Source organism: Didymella exigua (assembly GCF_010094145.1).
Source record: "Didymella exigua CBS 183.55 unplaced genomic scaffold M421scaffold_5, whole genome shotgun sequence".
NCBI classification, from domain to species: Eukaryota; Fungi; Ascomycota; class Dothideomycetes; order Pleosporales; family Didymellaceae; genus Didymella; species Didymella exigua.
Genome location: NW_022984779.1, coordinates 483,636 through 502,045, shown reverse-complemented (window position 1 = coordinate 502,045; position 18,410 = coordinate 483,636). Strand labels below are relative to the sequence as shown.

The window sequence follows — 18,410 nt, the reverse complement described above, 5'->3', positions numbered from 1 at the left end:
CACAAAGCATACGCCAGATGTATGCTGCATATTTGTTGCGTTATATCCTGTCACTTCGGTAACATTGCGAGGTGTTGATTTTGCTTTGAATCTGGTTTCATTTCACATTTATGCAAGGGCATGGGTACAGGCGCGGAACTTCCTTTAGGACTGTTGCGTCCTTTGGACATGGACTTCCTTCCAGCATACAGCGATGATTCCCCCTTGTGCGTTTGCTTATTGGCTACACGGTTTGCACAGAGAGGCGTTTGAAGAGGCCGTTCTTTTTCATTTTCTTCCTCTCTACCCGGGTGGCGGGCACTCTTCACTGTCAGCTACTTCTGTCAGGTCGGGCACCATGAAGACCGAATTGGTTGACATGGTAGAGTTGTATCAGCTCGTACTCGCGACTTTGGAGGCTCTCCCTTCTTTCCAACAATTGGAGTGGTCACTAGACTGCATGCGACCTTCCACGACTCGGCCGGTTCGACAGATAGCGGCTGTCGATAATTTGATGTTACAATGATTTCACCTCTTTCCACATTTCTGGTCTTGCACATCCCCAATTTTCATCTACAAGCGCATTGCAAGGCTCGCAGCACACTAGGAGCTGGACCTTATTCTGTTATTACATTTATACCTGGATTGGGCAAGCATCTATCACTCAGAACTCGGTCTCTACCTTCACGTTGTAACGGCCTGTCATTACTTGGGCTGGTAATCTGCTTTACACCAACCATTTTGGGTTGCCACATGTGGTTGCATAGAGCGACATCCCCATATCACTACCTAATAAAAGTCATCGCGTCACGTAATTCGATCTTCTGTTTGAGGATGCGATCGACGTATTGCATGTGCGTAGTCCGTGGGGCGTAACGTTCTGCTGCTACAATTCAATGAAGCACCCTGGTCGTCTCTGCCAGTGGGGAACACTGCGAGATCGGCTGCGAGCGTCTCAGAATGCCAGCGTCCAGCGGCCATGTGGTATCTCAAAGGATCGCCCGCCCTTGCCTATGGTTGTACAGACTATCACGGATGCATGCATAGGTATCGAAAGACTGCCGGAGATGTGCGCCGATCTGTGCATTACTCTGCTCTTCTTGTGCGCATATCGAAATCAATCTCGACGTTCAGATCATGAACCAAAGGTCACGGAACTGCAAGTTATTGCTCCGACTCAGGTTGTCTGCGTAGCTACATTCCCAAAGGCCGAGTATCGACGAGTATCACGTGAGTATTGTCTTGGCGAGCACTAGCTCAAAAAGACAAACGTAACTTTTCTGCATTTGGAGGTCGGAGCTTCAAACCACGTCGCGAACCCACGCTCATTGCTCGCGCCTCTTTCCATTCTGTGAGCACGGATTGCATCGATGCGATAGCATCAGCACACGCTCAAAATGCCTCCTCGGATACGTTCCTCCAAATTCGCCTCCTTGCCCCGGCCTTCTCCCAGCCAACCCCAATGCGCACGACCTCAAACTATCACACACAACGTGCCATCATCGCGTCACTTTTCACAAACACCATGCCAGCAAGTTACATTACGGCGGCGGAAATTCTATGAGTGGCTCAATGGCCCGGGGAAGCAGCTGAAGGAGCCCCTTCCCGCGTCCACCAACTACCTTGGAGCGTATGACAAGTATGGCAATTTGGTTCGTGCGGGGCCTGGGTATCAGCGAGGAGCAGCAAAGCCCCAGGAGGCAGGCGAGACCAAATTGACGGAGACCACGAACGAAGCCGCGGCGTCAACTGAGGAGACAAAGACACCTGAGGGGCAAGAATCGCTCGAGGCATTAGAGGATGCAGCGCGACAAGAACAGGCCGAAAAGAAGGATGACGCACAGGACGACTCAGTGCTGCCACCAGAGACGCAAGAAGATCTCCGCCCATTTCCCCTGAACCAGTACTTCCGGAGTCAACCTGTCTTGAGCGAAGATTTACGAGAAGCCATCTTCCAGCGTGTAAAGCGCGATGGAGCAACAGTATCGCTTGCTAGTGTCGAGTTCGGTGTCAGCAACGAGCGTGTCGGCGCCGTCGTACGTCTCAAGCAGATGGAGAAGGAGTGGATTGCACAGGTATGTTTCTAAGTATCCTTACTTCCCCCCTCCCCCGACAACATGATGAGACATTATGAAATCGATTAGTCTTTAGGACAACTACATGGCTACACAATGTAAACAGAGGCCTCGCTTCTGCTGAACGTCGACAACTACTTCGCATTGAAGGACACAGTCACTTTATCGATCCTCGCTGACTGAATCCAAGGGCAAAACCTTGGCCATGCCCTACTCCAAGGCACTCCTTGAAATGCTGCCTACAACACCATACATCGACACTTCAGAACCCGCAAACAGGGGCAAGAGGCCTATCGTACACGAGCCCATCAACGACTTGATCGTGCACCCTGCGACCCGTCAGCAACTCTGGGTTCCCGTTGCCGAGTCGAGGCACTTCACCCGTGAAGACGCCGGTAAAGCTTTCGACAACAGCCTCCTTCCTGCCGACGAGCGCATCCCTCACCCCGAGCTGGTGAAGGCTGAACGTGAGCTCGCGTCCGGTTTGAGCTTTGAAGAGCGCCGCAAGCTTGCGGAAGAGCGTTTTGCCGTGGAGACAGCGCAGAAGAAGAGCGAGGAAGAGGCTAAGCAGGCCGAGATCCGAGCACAGAAGGTGGTCCCGCAAAGGAGATGGGACTTCGTGTTCAAGGACATCAGCGTCGAGAGCGCTGGCCGCAATGGAAGAGACGCGAGGGGTGTTGGTTGGAGATATGGTCTCCCCCACCAGGACCGCAAGAAGGGACAGGTCAAGATTCCCACAAAGGTCGAAGCCTAGAGCTTGTACGATATGTAACTTTATTGACTGTGTCTATATCACATGTAGCATATGGGTGCATCTGGAGCGCGGATTTGCAATGGCACAGATGCCTGCGTTTAGCATTTTGAGCAATATACCTAGATCTTGTGTTCACCCATCTGTCCTTCAAATGCTATTGCATGCTGGGTTCTTCGTTATGGGCTTCTCAAGTTGCAGCCATCTGCGCGTTCGTCCTCTGATGTGCGGTCTGCTGCCACTGCTCTGTCATGACAGATACCTCGTCGTGACCTATAGACAACTGCTCCCCCCAACGATGCTCAGCCTCTTTCGTCAAGCTCTCCTCCAACATCCATAGTCCAGCGAGTGAGTGCACCAACACCACTCAACTGCGCATGACCAGCAAGATCGCCGTGCTCTTCCCTCCTGCTCGGCCTCATCTATACGCAACCTTCTGGCCACCCCTCTTCTCCATCTTTGCCTGCCTCTTACTCTGCGCCGGGCCGGGTTGCGGCACACCAGCAGCATCCTGATATCCCGCGCCCTTGAACCCCCTGTACACGCGATACAGCGAATAGACACTATACACGGGCACGACCAGCATACCCCACCACATCCAGTCGCCAAGCAGTGCTGCCAATGCCACACAACCGTACGTCCAGTACGTCACATCCCACATGTACTCGGTCAGGCCGGGGGCATCGAGGTCTTCGCCGGCGCGCTTGATGGAGCCATCCGGGAGGAGCGTGGGGCGCGAGTGGCGCTCGAATTGCAGGTTGATGAGCAGCTGCGGAGCGGAGAGGAAGAGGTAGAGGAGGAGGGAGCGGCGTGTGAAGGATGAGCGGAAAAGCAAGGCGCGGAGGAGCCAGAAGAGGCCGTGGAAGGCTAGGGTGAGGTAGAGGGTGGTGTTTAGGCGGCGGGTGTTAGCGGCAGCGAGGGTTTTGGTCGCTTTCTACAGAGTATTAGGGCATCGCTGGGACGTGTGTGTACATGCTGCATGGGATGGCGCTGTCGTGTGCGAACAGAACAATGACCACCTGGCATGCGTGTAGTGGAGAAAGACATACTTGCGCCATGTTGGGCAGCTGCTGTTTTGATTGAAGATGTGTTTCAAACAAATTGCAGCCCGGTGCGTGGTCGGCCCACGGTCAATTGCAGGTGATGTGCTGTTGGTGCGGTGTACACATCGTCATGGCTGCAGAAGATGGCAGGCATGGATCCCGCCGCCTTCGCGCGCCTGCCCTGTGCGCCGACTCTCACCTTTCCAAACAACAAGCGGGAGCGCTGCATCGCTCACGTTCGCGCGCAGGACAACATCGCACACCCCTCCTGGCTCGCCTGCAGCAGTCGACAGTTGAAGCCCCCGCTGCTTCCTAGCATGTCACCGTAGGGGCACTCCTGCCTTCACCTCTGCTGCGCCCGCTGTGTTTGCCAATTCGCTTTGTCGAGCACGCCGAAAGCGTCACCTAGCAACATAACATCGCCTTCGCCGCGAAACACGCCTGCCACTACCCGCACCTGCCACGCCCCGTTAGACCCTGAGCCCCGCCGTCTTCATGCCTGCACTCTCGTGAACGTCGCCATATTCCTCAACTCGACCTTTCCCGGGCGCGAGCCACGACACCATCCATCCGCCTGCCATGTCGCCGCCGCCCTCAGCGGCCAACGCCCAGCTGCGACAGCTCATACATTATCACCTCGACAACGGCTTTGTCGAGAACGCGCTCTTCCTCGCCGGCCGTCTCCACGCCCTCGACACCCGCAACGCCGACGCCGCGCACCTGCTAGCCCTCTGCAACCTTCGCCTGGGCCGATACAAAGCTGCGTTCGAGCACTCCAAGACCAAGGCAGCGCAGGCGCAACATCTGGGCTGTGTCTACGTGTTTGCGCAAGCATGTCTGGGCTTGGAGCGCTTCGAGCTAGGCGCTACAGCGCTTGAGAAAGCCAGAGGACTGTGGCACGGGCGAAACCACTGGAGTAAGCGCGCTGGAAACGTGTGGGGCTGCATGTGGGAAGGCTAACTGTGAAATCAGACAAGCACTCGGATACCTCAAGACGGCACGTGCCTGACGCCGCAGCGTGCTTTTGCCTGCTTGGGAAGCTCTGGACAGCCCACGGCGACACCAAGAAGGCTATCGAGTACTACGTGGACTCGCTGAAGCTCAACTCGTTCATGTGGGACGCCTTCACTGGTCTATGCGACATCGGCGCCGTTGTTCGACCCCAGAACATCTTCAACACCACCCCGGCCATGCTCGAATCGATATCGCAGATTGCGCAGAACAGTCATGCAGCACAGATCTCATTACCGCAAGATCTCTCGGACTGCAACAACCCCTTTGTGTCGAAACCTGATGACGATCCATTCAACCCACCAACGCGCTCGCGCGGAGACGTAGCACTCAGCATGGGGGGCACAGATCTGCTTTCGAAACTGAACGGCAGGAACACAGTCCCGAACGGGCGAACTCACAACGTCGAAACCCCTGTGGCTAATGGCCAGGATCCTGACGACGATGATTTGATGATGGGTGAGGGCGGAGGCCCAGTTATGACAGAGCGTGGGCCAGCGGACATCCTGCATGCGCCAGGGCGGAAGATTAGGATGCAGCCGTTTGCCGCCGTGGAAGACCCGCCTAAGATGCGGCCCATAACCTCGAGAGCGCGAACGAAGACGAACCCTTCGGACGGCGAGCAGACAGACATACCACGACCAGTGAACCAGAACGGGCATAAGAGGACTGTTTCCGGCCACTCTACGCATACGCAACATACGCAAGCTTCACAACAACACGCGGTCGACCCTACAGCTGCCCCGCCGCGTAGAAGCGCCCGACTATTCAACTCGATTGCTTCGATAGGATCTACACGCACTACAAGCCGGCCACCAGCTGCTGCCCCGAGCAGGGATCTTGATACAAGAGAACGGCGAGAGTTGCGGAGGGTCAAGGCTACGGGAACAAAGGGAAGGACAGCAACCACCTCGACCGTGGGACGAGTTGTTAGCGGCAACCGAAAGCCTACTATCGATGCTACAGAGTCATCGGAGCCCAAGCCTAGGCCTCTGAGCGCAGCTGCGATAGCACCGCTGCCTCCGCTCAGGATGGCTCCTCCGACAGAGACTGGTCGGGAGGAAGAAGCATTGAGGTGGCTTTTGGACCTGTTGTACAAGATTGGGTCCGGCTACAGGTTCCTGAGTCGCTTCGAGTCTGTGCAAGCACTTCAAGCATTTGCATCGGTACCGATAGCGCAGCGCGAGACGCCGTGGGTGCTTGCCCACATTGGAAAAGCACACTATGAACGCGCACAGTACGCCGAGGCGGAGAAAGTTTTCAAGAAGATTCGTGAGAAGGCGCCTTCATGGCTTGACCATATGGAGGTGTACTCCAACACATTGTGGCAGCTGAAAGACGAGGTCGCTCTGGGCCACCTGGCGCATACACTGATCGATCAGGACCGCCTTTCACCGCAGGCGTGGTGTGCTCTCGGCAATGCGTCGTCTCTCGAGCGACAACATGACGATGCAGTCAAGTGTTTCCAGCGAGCAACGCAGCTGGATCCTAAGTTTGCTTACGCATTCACCCTGCAAGGTCACGAGCACGTAGCCAACGAAGAGTACGACAAGGCTATGACCGCATACCGGTACGCGATCGCTGCCGACAATAGGCACTACAACGGCTGGTATGGTCTCGGAAATGTTTACGAGCGAATGGGCAAGTTCGATGTTGCTGAGAAGCACTACAAGGCTGCGACTCAAATCAATCCTAGCAACGCTATGATCATTGTTAGGATTGGAATGGTAAGTGCATTCGAAAGGACAACATATACAACACTGACTATGATCAGGTTCTCGACAAGATGAAGAGGAGCGACGTCGCCCTGCTACACTTCCAAACCGCCGTCAACCTCGACCCACGATCCATCATGGCCCGCTTCCGCAAGGCGCAAACGTTACTCAAGCTGGGCCGCTCCAGGGAGTCTCTTGACGAGCTACTATGCCTCAAGGACCTCGCGCCTGACGACCCGAACATCCACTTCCTCCTCGGCCGCTGCTACAAGAAACAAAGAGATCGTGCGAACGCTATAAGACATCTGACAGTTGCGATGAACCTGGACCCGAAGTCCCATGGGGTTATCAAGGAGGTCATGGAATCCATCGACCAGGATGACGATGGTGGTTGGAGCAGTGACGAGGATAGGTGAGCACCAGCCTAGCCGTCGACTTTGAACCTCTTGGATTCTTGAATGGTTGGATGCCCCTGGGGTTACTCTTGGACCGCATCGCTACTTCGCCTCCACACCCTAACCTCATTCTCATCTTTACCTCCGCAAAAGTATACCAAACCGGCCTTTATACCCTTCGTATTGTACATTTGGCGTTTCATGTTTTGGTAGCAAAAGCTGGGTCAAACAGGCTAGCATTTGCATGGCATTGCGGAGTTTTTGAATGCTCCCGCTTGGGTTGCAACTGGACGAGGATATGACTTCTGGATGACGGACTGGATTGCATGGCTGGTGCCAACCTTTGCACAAAGTGTACAGTAGGTAGCTTAAATCGACATCTTACCACGACAGCAAACTAGACGGACTTACCTAGCGCTCAGACTTTCTCGCGGCCTCTACGTTGTGTCTCCTCGTACTCTCGCTCCAAGTCTTCCAGCTTCACCCTCCCTGCTTCCTTGGCCACTCGCTCCCGCTCCCGCTCCCCAACCGACCGGCTCTGCAGTTCTAGTAAGTCTTTCTTCCTTGCGCCCCTCGGTGCGCCGCGCTCGCGCATCCCCTGATTCAGCGCGCTCAGCTCAACTACATCGCGCAAATCGCCGCTCAGCACGATCTCAGACGGCGTCGGACTGTGCGGCTCCACACGCGCCCTGCGCACTTCCACAAAATCGTACATGTCCTGGCTCTCCACCACCTCGCCGGGGCGCGGGTTTTGCTGCCGTGCGTTCTGCGGCGAAGGGGTCTTGGAGTCGGGGAAGTCGACGTCGGCGTCGTGCACATCGAGGGTCGAGATGCGGTAATATTCGCTTGTTGCGATGTTTAGGGGCGCTGGGATGGGGAAGGAGGGTTTCGGGGCGTTGGTGCTGGGCGCGCGGGGGCGGGGCATGGTGCTGGGGGAATGTGGTCTGGGCTTGTGTATGAAATTGGTTTGAGCATGTGTTGGGGGAGCAAACGTAGATGTATATTGAATGTCCTGGGCGTGAACTGCGTCCGGACACGCAAATAAGAGACTCTTGAGTACGATCAAAGCCGCAAACCATTTCAGTTCCTCGCGTCGCGACGTGGAGGTCCTGCATTTGACATTTGACGGACCCGGCAAGCAGGCTTGAGGCTGCTCGTCGCATTGTCGAGTACTGCACGTTCCTGGGCTGTCCTGCGTTTGCAGAGCAGGTGCAGAACATCGAACCGTCCACTGTGGATGCTGTAATTGAGTGGTTTGCGGGGCGCAGAGTGGGTTTGCGGAACATGGAGGGTGTGAGTCGGATGCGGGTTAGGTGGATATGCATAAGCCCTCGAAGATGACGGCATGACACGCTGGGGGATTGTGGTAGTATTGCTGGTGAACTGTGTTGTGGAAGAGTAAGAGCAAAGGTAGATCGAGGAATGACGCAATATCGAGAGGTATAGACGAAATGTGGTTTCATGCCTCCTCGAGAAAGCAATGCAGTTGAAGACAGGCGGGTCCCCATGGCTATGCTAACACAAAGTCATCGGCTCGCTGTTCCCACAGTTTTTGGTGTGCATGTGGTTTGGGTGTTTGCTCGTGGTTCGCCAAGTCTCCAGCCTTTCAGATGACACTGAGAAATGACTCTGAACTCAGCGTGCTCATGGTCCACAACTCTGAGCATGCGTGGCGTCCTGGAGTCGTGCTGTATTGCTATGTTGTCGCCCACTCACAAATCTTTTGGAGGCATGCCGACCTGAAAATGCTTGGTAGTGAAAAGCTATCTGTGCTTAGCTTTGAGGATAAGGTTCCGAAAGCTTTCGTAGTCGCCGAAGAGCCTCTTTTCCGTGTCCCCGTCATGTTTGGGCGGGTTTTTGCGTAACGAAGCTCCCACATCGACTCGGCTGGGGCATTAAGATCAAGAAGGTTGCCGGTTTTCTTGCGAAGCAACTGTGTGTCGCCTAGAGCTCCATCTGCTAAAATTGTTCTCATGAGGTCTTGTTCGAGGCTTTGGATCTTTGCTTGTGAGTGGATACCGGATGGTGGGATTTTCGAAGGAGTTCCGGATCATTTCATCGATTTTACACTCAAACAGTAGGAACAGGTTCGGAGTCTGTTTACCCGACATCAATATTCCGGATGCCAGTGCAGGTCCCTCGTTTAATCTTGAGTTGCCGGAAACTTTGTCGACGATCTTCTTCTCACACATGATTCCTTCGGGTCAGGGTGCAGCTGTGAAGTGTGTGGCATATATTTTGAAGCGTGGAAATGTGTGTTTGCCGGAGCAGCAATCGGACGACCATCTAGAAACAGTAAGATACCCACGATGGACGCTCGACGTCTTTTCATATGTCTCTAAACAGAGCTGCGAAGATGTCAAGTAAAGCCGATGTATGAATGATAAGCTCAGCAGCATGGGTCCGGAATTCCTCCAACGTTGTTGTCGACGTCACGATGTTCAGGATCATCGCCGAGTCAGATCACAACTTGCCTAGCAGCCCTTTGAATTTGGCCCATCAGTTGTATCGGCTTGTGCTTCTCCCTACCGTCGTCTTGACTAATGTACAGCTGATCGACCCAAAGTCATCTGGATTGCGAAGATTGTCCCAGCCTGCGTAATGCCATCATGAGCTGGAGCGTTGCGAACATCGCTTCTTCAACACATTGTCCCCCATCACCATCCACAGTGGTACTCAGCGGCAGGTGATCTCCATCTTGCCCCGTGTATACGACAAAACCTCGACACGCTGCGGTCGGGCGACTTAACGAGTGTGCAATCGGCAGTTGAGAAAGTCGCTCCTGTTCCTCTCCAGCCTTTGTGGTAGAATTGCTCCAGGATTCTGATTCGTGCGAGTCGTTCAGACTGGTGTACTTATATGGCTGGAGATCTATTGGACTAATTACACGGGGTAATCTGAGAGGTCTAGTCTCAATGGACGGTGTTCCCTTTCCGTTGTAGAAACCGTAGCCACCTCGAAGCGGCCGCTGGGCCATAATGGATTCGCGTTCTGGAAGCATGTGCCTCCTTTGATTTTCATGATAAACTGAAGGTACTCTCTATGCATCAGATCGTGTGGGATCCATCTTTTTGATAGAGCCAACAGCTGATGAGTTTAAGCTGGCTGTCTTCATTGAGAAAGCGGCTCAGCGGCTCAATCGAAAGGCAGTATACTGCGCGATCTTGTAAATAACTCAGGCGAGTTCGACGACAAAGATCCTACATGCTGTATATATGACTGCTTCGCAATACCATCAGAAAGATAAGCTGGAGTTGTGAGGTTGTCCTCGATTGGTGTTTGAAGCGCGGAAGGAGCCCGCGCAGCTTGCATCCACAATTGCTGAGCAACCGGAGGCCATCATTCCGGTATCCGTCCCACAGCCTTGCCTTAAGTTGCAACCATCTCGTAAGCATTGCCAACCAACCTGCAACACCGGAGATGCTGAGTATTGTACGAGACACGAACTGGTTGAGGAGCTCTAGTCTCCGGTCATCCCTTGCGTTCGTATGAGGCTTCTTCGGTCTCGCTCTTAGCTTTGGAATATTGACAGTCCTACCACGTCATTCATGTCTGTTGCCGCACGATCGCTGCTAACAGGACTTGTTTTTGGCGTACTTCTTGCCCCTCCTGTTGCAGCAATTGACACCCCACATACAAGCGCCGATATAGAATTCACGTGGGACTCCGACTAGTACTAATTACACCGCTTCCAGACACGGACTCGATGGCGCAAGTGCTTCGAAATATTGCTAGGCAGATGGTGCGCGGGGCTGGTGGCAGTGGTGGATACAAAAGCACCCTCACTGCTTCTTCCTCTATTCTGCACTCTAAACCTACTTCTCTTGCTTCGTCAGGTTCTTCTTTGATACCCAGCAAATTTTTCTCCACCACATCTCCGACAATGGCTTCTTCTCAGCTCACAAAGTCGGTCATCGAGGCCATCAAGGACCGCCGCTCATACTATCAGCTCAACAAGGAGGCACCTATCTCGGACAAGAAGATCCAGGAGCTCGTTGAGCAGGCCATTCTCCACGTTCCCTCATCGTTCAACTCTCAGTCCACCCGCCTCGTTGTCCTCCTGAACAAGGACCACGAGCAGTTCTGGGACTACGTTATCGAGGTTCTCAAGCCCCTCACCCCTGAGGACAAGTTCGACGGCACCAAGCAGAAAATCAGCGGCTTCCGCGCTGCCTACGGCACTGTAAGTCAGAACCTTCCCCTACCCTGAGGCTCTTCAATTGCGACGGTGTGCGTCATCACGGTGCGGCGTGTTCACGGCGAAAGAGCTCGAGACTGCCCCACCTACAAGCATGACGCAAGCCCCACATCGATCGCTTCTTCCGCAGCCGTCGCCTTGAGCGCCATGAAATAGACTGTAGCAAACACGGGAGACTGATTATTTGCTAGGTACTCTTCTATGAAGCTCCCGAGCCAGTCGAGAAACTCCGCAAGTCTTTCCCTATGTACGCACACCACTTCGGCGATTGGTCCGAGCACACCAGCGCCATGCACCAGTTCGCGCTGTGGGTTGCGCTTGAGGCCGAGGGCTTCGGCGCCAACCTGCAGCACTACAACCCCATCATTGACCAGAAGGCTGCTGAGCACTGGAGCATCCCTCTCGAGTGGAAACTCAGGTCGCAGCTGGTCTTTGGTGGCCGCGCTGGCGAGCCTGGCGAGAAGAAATTCCAGAAGACTTTCGGTGAGAGGCTGTTCGTCCACGGCTCTAAGGAGTAGATCTTAGATGGTATTGCATTAGACAACGAATTGAGCATTAGAGCACTTCATTTAGACATTTCTTCTGATGCGCCAACACTTGGCTACTGTGTATGCACAGGCTCTTCAGGTATGACCGTCCGGCTACTCCATGTGCGCCCACATCTCTCCTCCCAATGTCCAACCTCGTTCAGTCTGTTCTTCGGCCTCTCAGAAGCAGAAAACCTGGTCCTCAAGCTTGCTGACAGGCCTGGCCTTCGTGAAGCCCAGACCCTCAGTCGCCTTCTTCATAGCAGCGACCATAGGTGGAGGACCACAGATCAAGATCTTGACATCGCTAGCGGGCGCAGGGAGCTTCTCCTTGATCATGTCGGCGGTGACAAAGCCAACACCTCCTTTCCAGCCCTGAGGTGGGTTGTTCAGAACGTAGTGTACGCGGAACTTAGGGTCCTTGGCTGCGAGCGCATCGAGGTCGTCCTTGAGCAGGATGTCTTCGGGGTTGACGTTCGCGAAGATAAGATCGACCTCGGTCTTGTCGCCGGCGGCGCGGCCGCGGTGGATGGCCTTGACAACCTGCAGCATGGGTGTGATACCGGTTCCGCCGGAAATCATACCAAAGTGCCTGACCATGTTGGGTGTGTAGACCATAGCGCCCTTGGGGCCCTTGACCTTCATCTTGTCGCCAATCTTGAGATTTGCGACATACTTCGAGATGTTACCGGTGGGATAGGACTTGATCAAAAGGTCAAAGAAGCCCTTATCGTTGTCGGATGAGGTCGGTGTGTACGAGCGGACGACCTCCTTGGGTTGGCCTTCGATGTTAGCGGCGAGAGAGATGTGCTGGCCGATGGGGAGACCAAGGATGTCGTTCTCCTTAGGAAGCTTGAAACGGTAACTATGCACGTAAGCTGCTGGGAAGCATTAAGGGACGTATTTGGGCGTACATGGCCGTGTTGTGAGAGAGGACAGTCTTCTCTCCAAGCTCGAACTCCTGGAAAGCATCAGGCTTCAGTACCTTCCGGCCACCGCCTGAGTTTGTCAGTTGCCGCGTACTCTTTCCGGAGCTCGCTATACGTACTTTGACTGCTGAAGATGACGGCTCCAGAAAGGATGGCTGTCAGAGCAAGAGCGTATGGAAGCCATTCACTTTTGAATGCAGCGGTTCCAATCAGCAAGACGGCCGAGGGCAGATAAATGCCAGTGACGTACTGCGTCGCAAAGGGTGAGGACATTGGGGAAGGGACGTATTGGGATGCGCGACCGTTGTCAAAAGTACAAACGATAAGTCACACGGTTAATTGAGCCCACAGCGTGTCCAAGTGAGAAGGTGGAGTGTGGAGTGGTAGTACTCTCGGTGAATGGTCAGTGCAAAAAGACCACCAAACATCCGAAGGAACCACTGCTTGGCGGTCAGGGTGGACCGCTGTTCCGGGAAAGCCGAAGGTTCCGAGTAGAAGTGAATTCCGCGAGGGCCGAACACGAACGTCGTAAATGCAGAGGATCAAGTCAAGAAGAGGGAACGCATTTGTCACGGTGTTCGAGCGTCTGACCTTCTTGTATCTAGCTATTTACTCGCAACGACTGTCGCTGGCATGGACTTCCTAAGCTGTTTGGGAAAGCGAATCCTGAACATGGCGGGACCTTTCCGTGAATAATATCGGACTGATCGAGCTCTGTACAACACCTCCACATCTGACAGCTTAGCAACCGATCTACATTCATTCAATATCGTGATGGATCGCAAAGACCTTGGGTCGTTCCTGCCTTACTGTGTGGTACGCAACGGAGTGCCGTGTCCACCGCTTGCTCGACATGCACCTGGCCGCCCAACATCCTTGGAATTACCTGTTCATCGAAAGTAATTTGCACGCTCCCAAAAAGCAGGGCCACCAGCGGAAGACGGCTCGCCCGAGTCCTAGATCTCGGTGCCTCCTCTAGCCTAGAGCGGGTCTGGACTAGACCCTGCAAAATCGATGATCACGTGTGGCGCGCAGCGTTACCTCGCATGAAGCTTTCTGCGGCATCAATGTCAGACTCAAGGATAGCGTTACACAGGTACTTCAACAAGAGATGACTTTGGCAAAAGAAAGGTGAGGAGGGACAGCTTCCTGAACTGTCTGCAAAATCTACCGGACATGGCACGGCCCACCGCATCTTCGCACGATGGACGAACATCCGCTTACTCTCCTGCTGGAATACCTGGACAATAGTCCACAACCGACACTCGTGTTGCGTCTCTCAGACACAGACGCTGAGTTCACATATGCCAACCCTGCACTGCAGCGCTTGGAAGATCTTCACATCGAGGTCCTGAGCCAGTTCCGGCGCATACCGAAGGAGCTGGGCCATAACACCAATGCGGGCGGCACATGCGAGAAAGGTTCAATCGCCTTGCAGATATCGTTCTGTGAACTCAACTGGGCCGTGAGAATTGTCGGAAAGCAATGGCTCATAGTCGAGTCGAAAAAGGAGTCTGATCGCGAGGGCGGAAACGAACCTGCAACGATCCGGCAGTCAACAAATGCCACTACCCTTGTCCAGAGACCATCACCAGACGAGGAAATTTCAGCTCTAGGCCAGTCTTTGGCGAAGAGATCCATTCGTCGGCCGCCCCTAGGAGCTGTAGGGCCTCATGGCCACCTGGGCGATTTGAGCTACCTTGAATGGATGCGTCAGTTCGATTGGGCATCTTCACCAATCGGTGCCATTGACGAATGGCCGGCGGAACTTCGACAAACATGTGAATGCATCCTAGCCAGTCCAGACCCAGTCAACGTACTATGGGGCGAGGATTGCATAATCCTGTACAACAAAGCATTCTCGGCCGTGGTAGGCGATCAGCATCCTTCCGCGCTGGGCCGACCGTTCAAAGAAAATTTCGCACAATGGACGGATTACTATAAACTCTTCGACCGTATGAGAGACACAGGAGAGTCAGTACAGCAAGAGAAGGTGCGACGTTTACTGGTACGTAATGGTCACAAAGAGGAGTGCTTCTTTAGGTTCCTCTTAACTCCCGTTCTGGCTGCAGATGGCTTCGTGGCCGGGATTTCGACACGCGTGCACGAAGTGACACGACAAGTTATATTCGAGCGGAGAATGCAGCTTCTGACCACGACAAACAAGGCGATCGCAACGACTTATAACCTTCATGACTTGTGCAGAGCTGCAGCTGGTGTGTTTGATACATACCAAAGTGACATCCACTTCGCAGCGATCTACAGTGCACACTTAAACGCACATACGCTCGATCTCAAACTGGAAGCTACCGCAGGTCTGAGCACTGAGCACGATAATATTTCAGCAACAAGCAAGCCTATTTCACCGCAGTTTGGCATACACAACACACTCCTGGAAGCCTGTAGGACCCGCCAATCGATGGTCCTTTCGACATCGAATGGTAGCTTGAATGATACCACGCTGGACCAACTGAAACACCACGGCGCTCTGCCGTGTCGAGAGATTGTTGTTCACCCTTTAAAGTGCTTTGTTGAGGACAATATCGCTGCTGTCATGATTGTTGGGACGAGCCCACTCAGAAAGTTCGACGACGACTATCGCTCCTTCCTACATCTGATGACGAGCCAGATAGAGAATGGTATCACCGTCGTGAGAGGCATCGAAAGGGAGAAAGAGCTGCATAGAGCCCAGTTAACATCTGAGCTAGAAAGAAGATTCTGGCGCTTTGCTGCCAAAGCCCCAATTGGAATATACATGTATAATTCTGACAATGTACTGACGTTCTGGAATGCTGCATTTGAAGACATTTGCGGCAGATCTGGACATGAGATGTCTCAGCCTATGGCCTGGATGGATACAGTTCATCCGGATGGGGTCGCAGACATAACGGCAGTGTGGGAAAGCTACAAAAATTCGGGGTGCGATGAAGCTGTTACCTTTGAAGTTCAGCTCAAAAAGCCTTGGACGCAGAAGCATGGCGATGGCGAAGTGTCACTTGATCGAACATATGCCTTAGGCATTCTTCAACCGGAATACTCCGAGGATGGCAAGCTTAAGGGGAATCTTGGCTGTATCACCGATATATCGCTCTCCAAATGGGCAGAAAAGACGCAGTCTGCACGACTGTCTGAGGCAATAGAACAAAAGCGACAGCAAGAAAACTTCCTGGATGTCACATCTCATGAGATGAGTGCGTCTCCCTAAAGCTGCCCATGAATTACACTGACATTATTACAGGGAACCCCCTCAATGCCATCTTTCAATGCGCCTACGAGCTAACGGAGAACATCAAAAGCATACTTGATAATGGCCAGGGTAATCAAGCTCAGCGACTCGAAACTCTGCATGAGAGCCTCGATCTTGCGACAACAATCACTTATTGCGCCAATCACCAAAAGCGTATCGTGGACGATATATTGACCTTGTCGAAGCTGGACGCGAGGCTTGTCCAGATTTATCCAGAGAGTATAAATCCGATCAAGCTCTACCGGGAGATTATTGGGCTGTTTGGTCCCGAGATACGTGCATCAGGCATGAACACGAACTTCATGATCGGTACAGGGTACAACGGATTAGAGCTCAAGCAGGTCATGATGGACCCTAGTCGAGTCACGCAAGTCGTCATCAACCTCCTCTCTAACGCCATCAAGTTCACAAAGAAAGGAAAACAAAGGAACCTTGAGATGACATTGGATGCGCATCTGGAAGAGCCTGCAAACAAACCAATGGATATCAGATACGTCCCCTCAGGCGTCCGACACAACAACCCTACGGATCAGCCTGAGTGGGGACAAGGTAAGGCTATCTATCTGTCGTTCTCTGTTAAGGACAGTGGAGTCGGTATGACGCCAGAAGAATCCGGCAAGCTATTCCAGAAGTTCTCGCAGGCCTCGCCACGCACGCATACCCAGTTCGGTGGATCTGGCCTAGGTCTATACATATCCCGTAACCTTGCCGAGCTACACGGTGGACGGATCGGCCTGAGTTCCCAAGCCGGATTCGGCAGCAAATTTGAGTTCTATATCAAAGTTCGTCAAACTGAGCCGACGAGCGTACCAGTCACCCCAGTCGACAGACCAGATTTCACTCTTGGAATGGAGCCTCTGACAACCATAATCTCACCAGCGATGCAGCAAAGTCAAACACCATCAAAGCTACCGAATACGTCAAAAACAAGCGTTCTCATCGTCGAAGATAATCTGATCAACCAGCGTCTCCTTCGGAAGCTCATCACAAAGCACGGATACGACACCCTCGTAGCAAACAACGGTGAAGAAGCTCTTACAATCATCGTAAGCTCGACTTGGAACCCAGCACACAATGAGAATAACAGCGATGTCGTCCCAACAATCGACATCGTTCTCTGCGACATTGAGATGCCAATCATGGACGGCAAAACGTGCGTCCGTCGCGTTCGTCGGCTCCAAGACGAGGGCTTACTGACCGACAACATTGCAATGATAGCAATAACGGGCAACGCGAGACTCGAGCAGGTCCAGGAGATGCGACAGTGCGGCTTTGATGATGTGGTGACTAAGCCGTACAAGATCGATCAATTGTTGACGGTTATAGAACAGTATGTTGGAACGTAAGACGAGACGGTGAATGCGGGAGGGCCCTGATAAAGTTGCACAAAAAGATGTGTACTTCACCGACGCACAAAACAGGGTCCTTGATGTAGCCCAAGTTTGCTTAAGAGTTAGAGGTGGCGCCGAACATATCCCACACGGTGCTCGATCCACACATCAGTCTGAAATCAGCTCAGCAACATTGGGAGCGCCCAGTCCCCATGCCCATCTAACAAGAACACAAGAAGGCGGGGAGGTGAAAGTGGAGGTCTAGGTTTGTGAATGAGATATATCAAGCACACAGGATGTGAAACCAACAGTACGATTATACTTTAATTCGAATAATGCCCTATCATTTACGCTATACACGATGATACGCCCGTATCTCTCTCTACCTATCCCCATCGGATCCTCGCGGCATCATTCCCCCGGTAAACTTGACTTCGCCTCCTAATCGACAGGCACGTCTTATTCCCCGCCACTTTATCTCGCTTCCGGCTTGCAACCGCCACCCGTTTTCACGCGGACACAGCTCCGCCGCCGCGCTCGCTACTGCAAACTTCCTCACATCACGCCGAGCGCTGTTCCTTCCGCAAACGGTGCCCGATGCACCTCTGCCTGCAACGCTGAGTGTCCATCGCTTATCATCTGCTTGCCCTGAGCCTTACGCATCTTTCCCAATGAGTTTGACAAGACTTATAATTATTCTCCGATATAGTGCTGTATTCGATGCTTCGGAGGAGACGTGCCGGAATAGGCAGTAAGAGTAGCCGTGATGGTGTTCTTTCGGTCTAGTGGGCGCTGCCAGGGGTGCTGGTACGCTTTGAGAAGGTTTGTGGAAGGCTGCTTGGGTGCTGCGTGGGTATGGGCGTAACCTGGAGCTACGGCGCATCGTGCACCACTGAAGTACAGTCCAGCTTCAGCTTCGTTTTATTCGTTCGTGAAGCATTACGTTTGCTGTGGGCTTGGTGTAAAGGCTGTATCGTGGATAGAGGCGTGCTTCATCCGACTGTTGGTTCCTCTGCTGGTTCCCAATCAAGCTCGGAGAGTTTGCTGGATCTTGTCCATTCCATGAGTGCTTCTTTCTCTGATGTGAATAATGTGTCCACGGATCGGTAATAGACCGGTTCTTCTTGTTGAGGATAATGGTGTTCTGGTCGGATGCGAATGATGACAAACAGAAGCGTCACCACTGCTACCACGGACCAAATGGGTGCG

General features: G+C 53.3%; 7 protein-coding genes across 7 annotated transcripts; 4 read left to right on the top strand and 3 right to left on the bottom strand.

Moving 5' to 3' along the window:
• Positions 1-1,376: 1,376 nt before the first annotated feature.
• M421DRAFT_56207 (uncharacterized protein) lies at positions 1,377-2,808 on the top strand (the record flags this gene model as incomplete). Its single annotated transcript, XM_033595379.1, has 2 exons — positions 1,377-2,054; positions 2,245-2,808. 2 exons carry the CDS (start codon positions 1,377-1,379, stop codon positions 2,806-2,808), a joined length of 1,242 nt encoding a protein of 413 aa, XP_033451926.1.
• A 415-nt stretch (positions 2,809-3,223) lies between these two features.
• On the bottom strand, positions 3,224-3,863 carry M421DRAFT_2321 (uncharacterized protein; the record flags this gene model as incomplete). The annotated part of the gene is made up of 2 exons (XM_033588413.1): positions 3,224-3,739; positions 3,855-3,863. 2 exons carry the CDS (start codon positions 3,861-3,863, stop codon positions 3,224-3,226), a joined length of 525 nt encoding a protein of 174 aa, XP_033451925.1.
• A 564-nt stretch (positions 3,864-4,427) lies between these two features.
• On the top strand, positions 4,428-6,990 carry M421DRAFT_55491 (nuclear protein bima; the record flags this gene model as incomplete). Its single annotated transcript, XM_033595310.1, has 4 exons — positions 4,428-4,764; positions 4,821-5,348; positions 5,418-6,586; positions 6,634-6,990. 4 exons carry the CDS (start codon positions 4,428-4,430, stop codon positions 6,988-6,990), a joined length of 2,391 nt encoding a protein of 796 aa, XP_033451924.1.
• A 316-nt stretch (positions 6,991-7,306) lies between these two features.
• Positions 7,307-8,760, bottom strand: M421DRAFT_317761 (uncharacterized protein). The gene has a single exon (XM_033589267.1). It carries the CDS (start codon positions 8,475-8,477, stop codon positions 7,623-7,625), a length of 855 nt encoding a protein of 284 aa, XP_033451923.1. The 5' UTR covers positions 8,478-8,760; the 3' UTR covers positions 7,307-7,622.
• Positions 8,761-10,852: 2,092 nt separating this feature from the next.
• Positions 10,853-11,685, top strand: M421DRAFT_55672 (nitroreductase family protein; the record flags this gene model as incomplete). Its single annotated transcript, XM_033595326.1, has 2 exons — positions 10,853-11,152; positions 11,359-11,685. 2 exons carry the CDS (start codon positions 10,853-10,855, stop codon positions 11,683-11,685), a joined length of 627 nt encoding a protein of 208 aa, XP_033451922.1.
• A 189-nt stretch (positions 11,686-11,874) lies between these two features.
• M421DRAFT_98776 (NADH-cytochrome b5 reductase 1) lies at positions 11,875-12,896 on the bottom strand (the record flags this gene model as incomplete). The annotated part of the gene is made up of 3 exons (XM_033598655.1): positions 11,875-12,559; positions 12,609-12,693; positions 12,743-12,896. The coding sequence occupies 3 exons, from the start codon at positions 12,894-12,896 to the stop codon at positions 11,875-11,877; spliced, it is 924 nt and encodes a 307-aa protein (XP_033451921.1).
• A 931-nt stretch (positions 12,897-13,827) lies between these two features.
• M421DRAFT_56134 (uncharacterized protein) lies at positions 13,828-17,216 on the top strand (the record flags this gene model as incomplete). The annotated part of the gene is made up of 2 exons (XM_033595367.1): positions 13,828-15,814; positions 15,862-17,216. 2 exons carry the CDS (start codon positions 13,828-13,830, stop codon positions 17,214-17,216), a joined length of 3,342 nt encoding a protein of 1,113 aa, XP_033451920.1.
• Between the last annotated feature and the right edge of the window lie 1,194 nt (positions 17,217-18,410).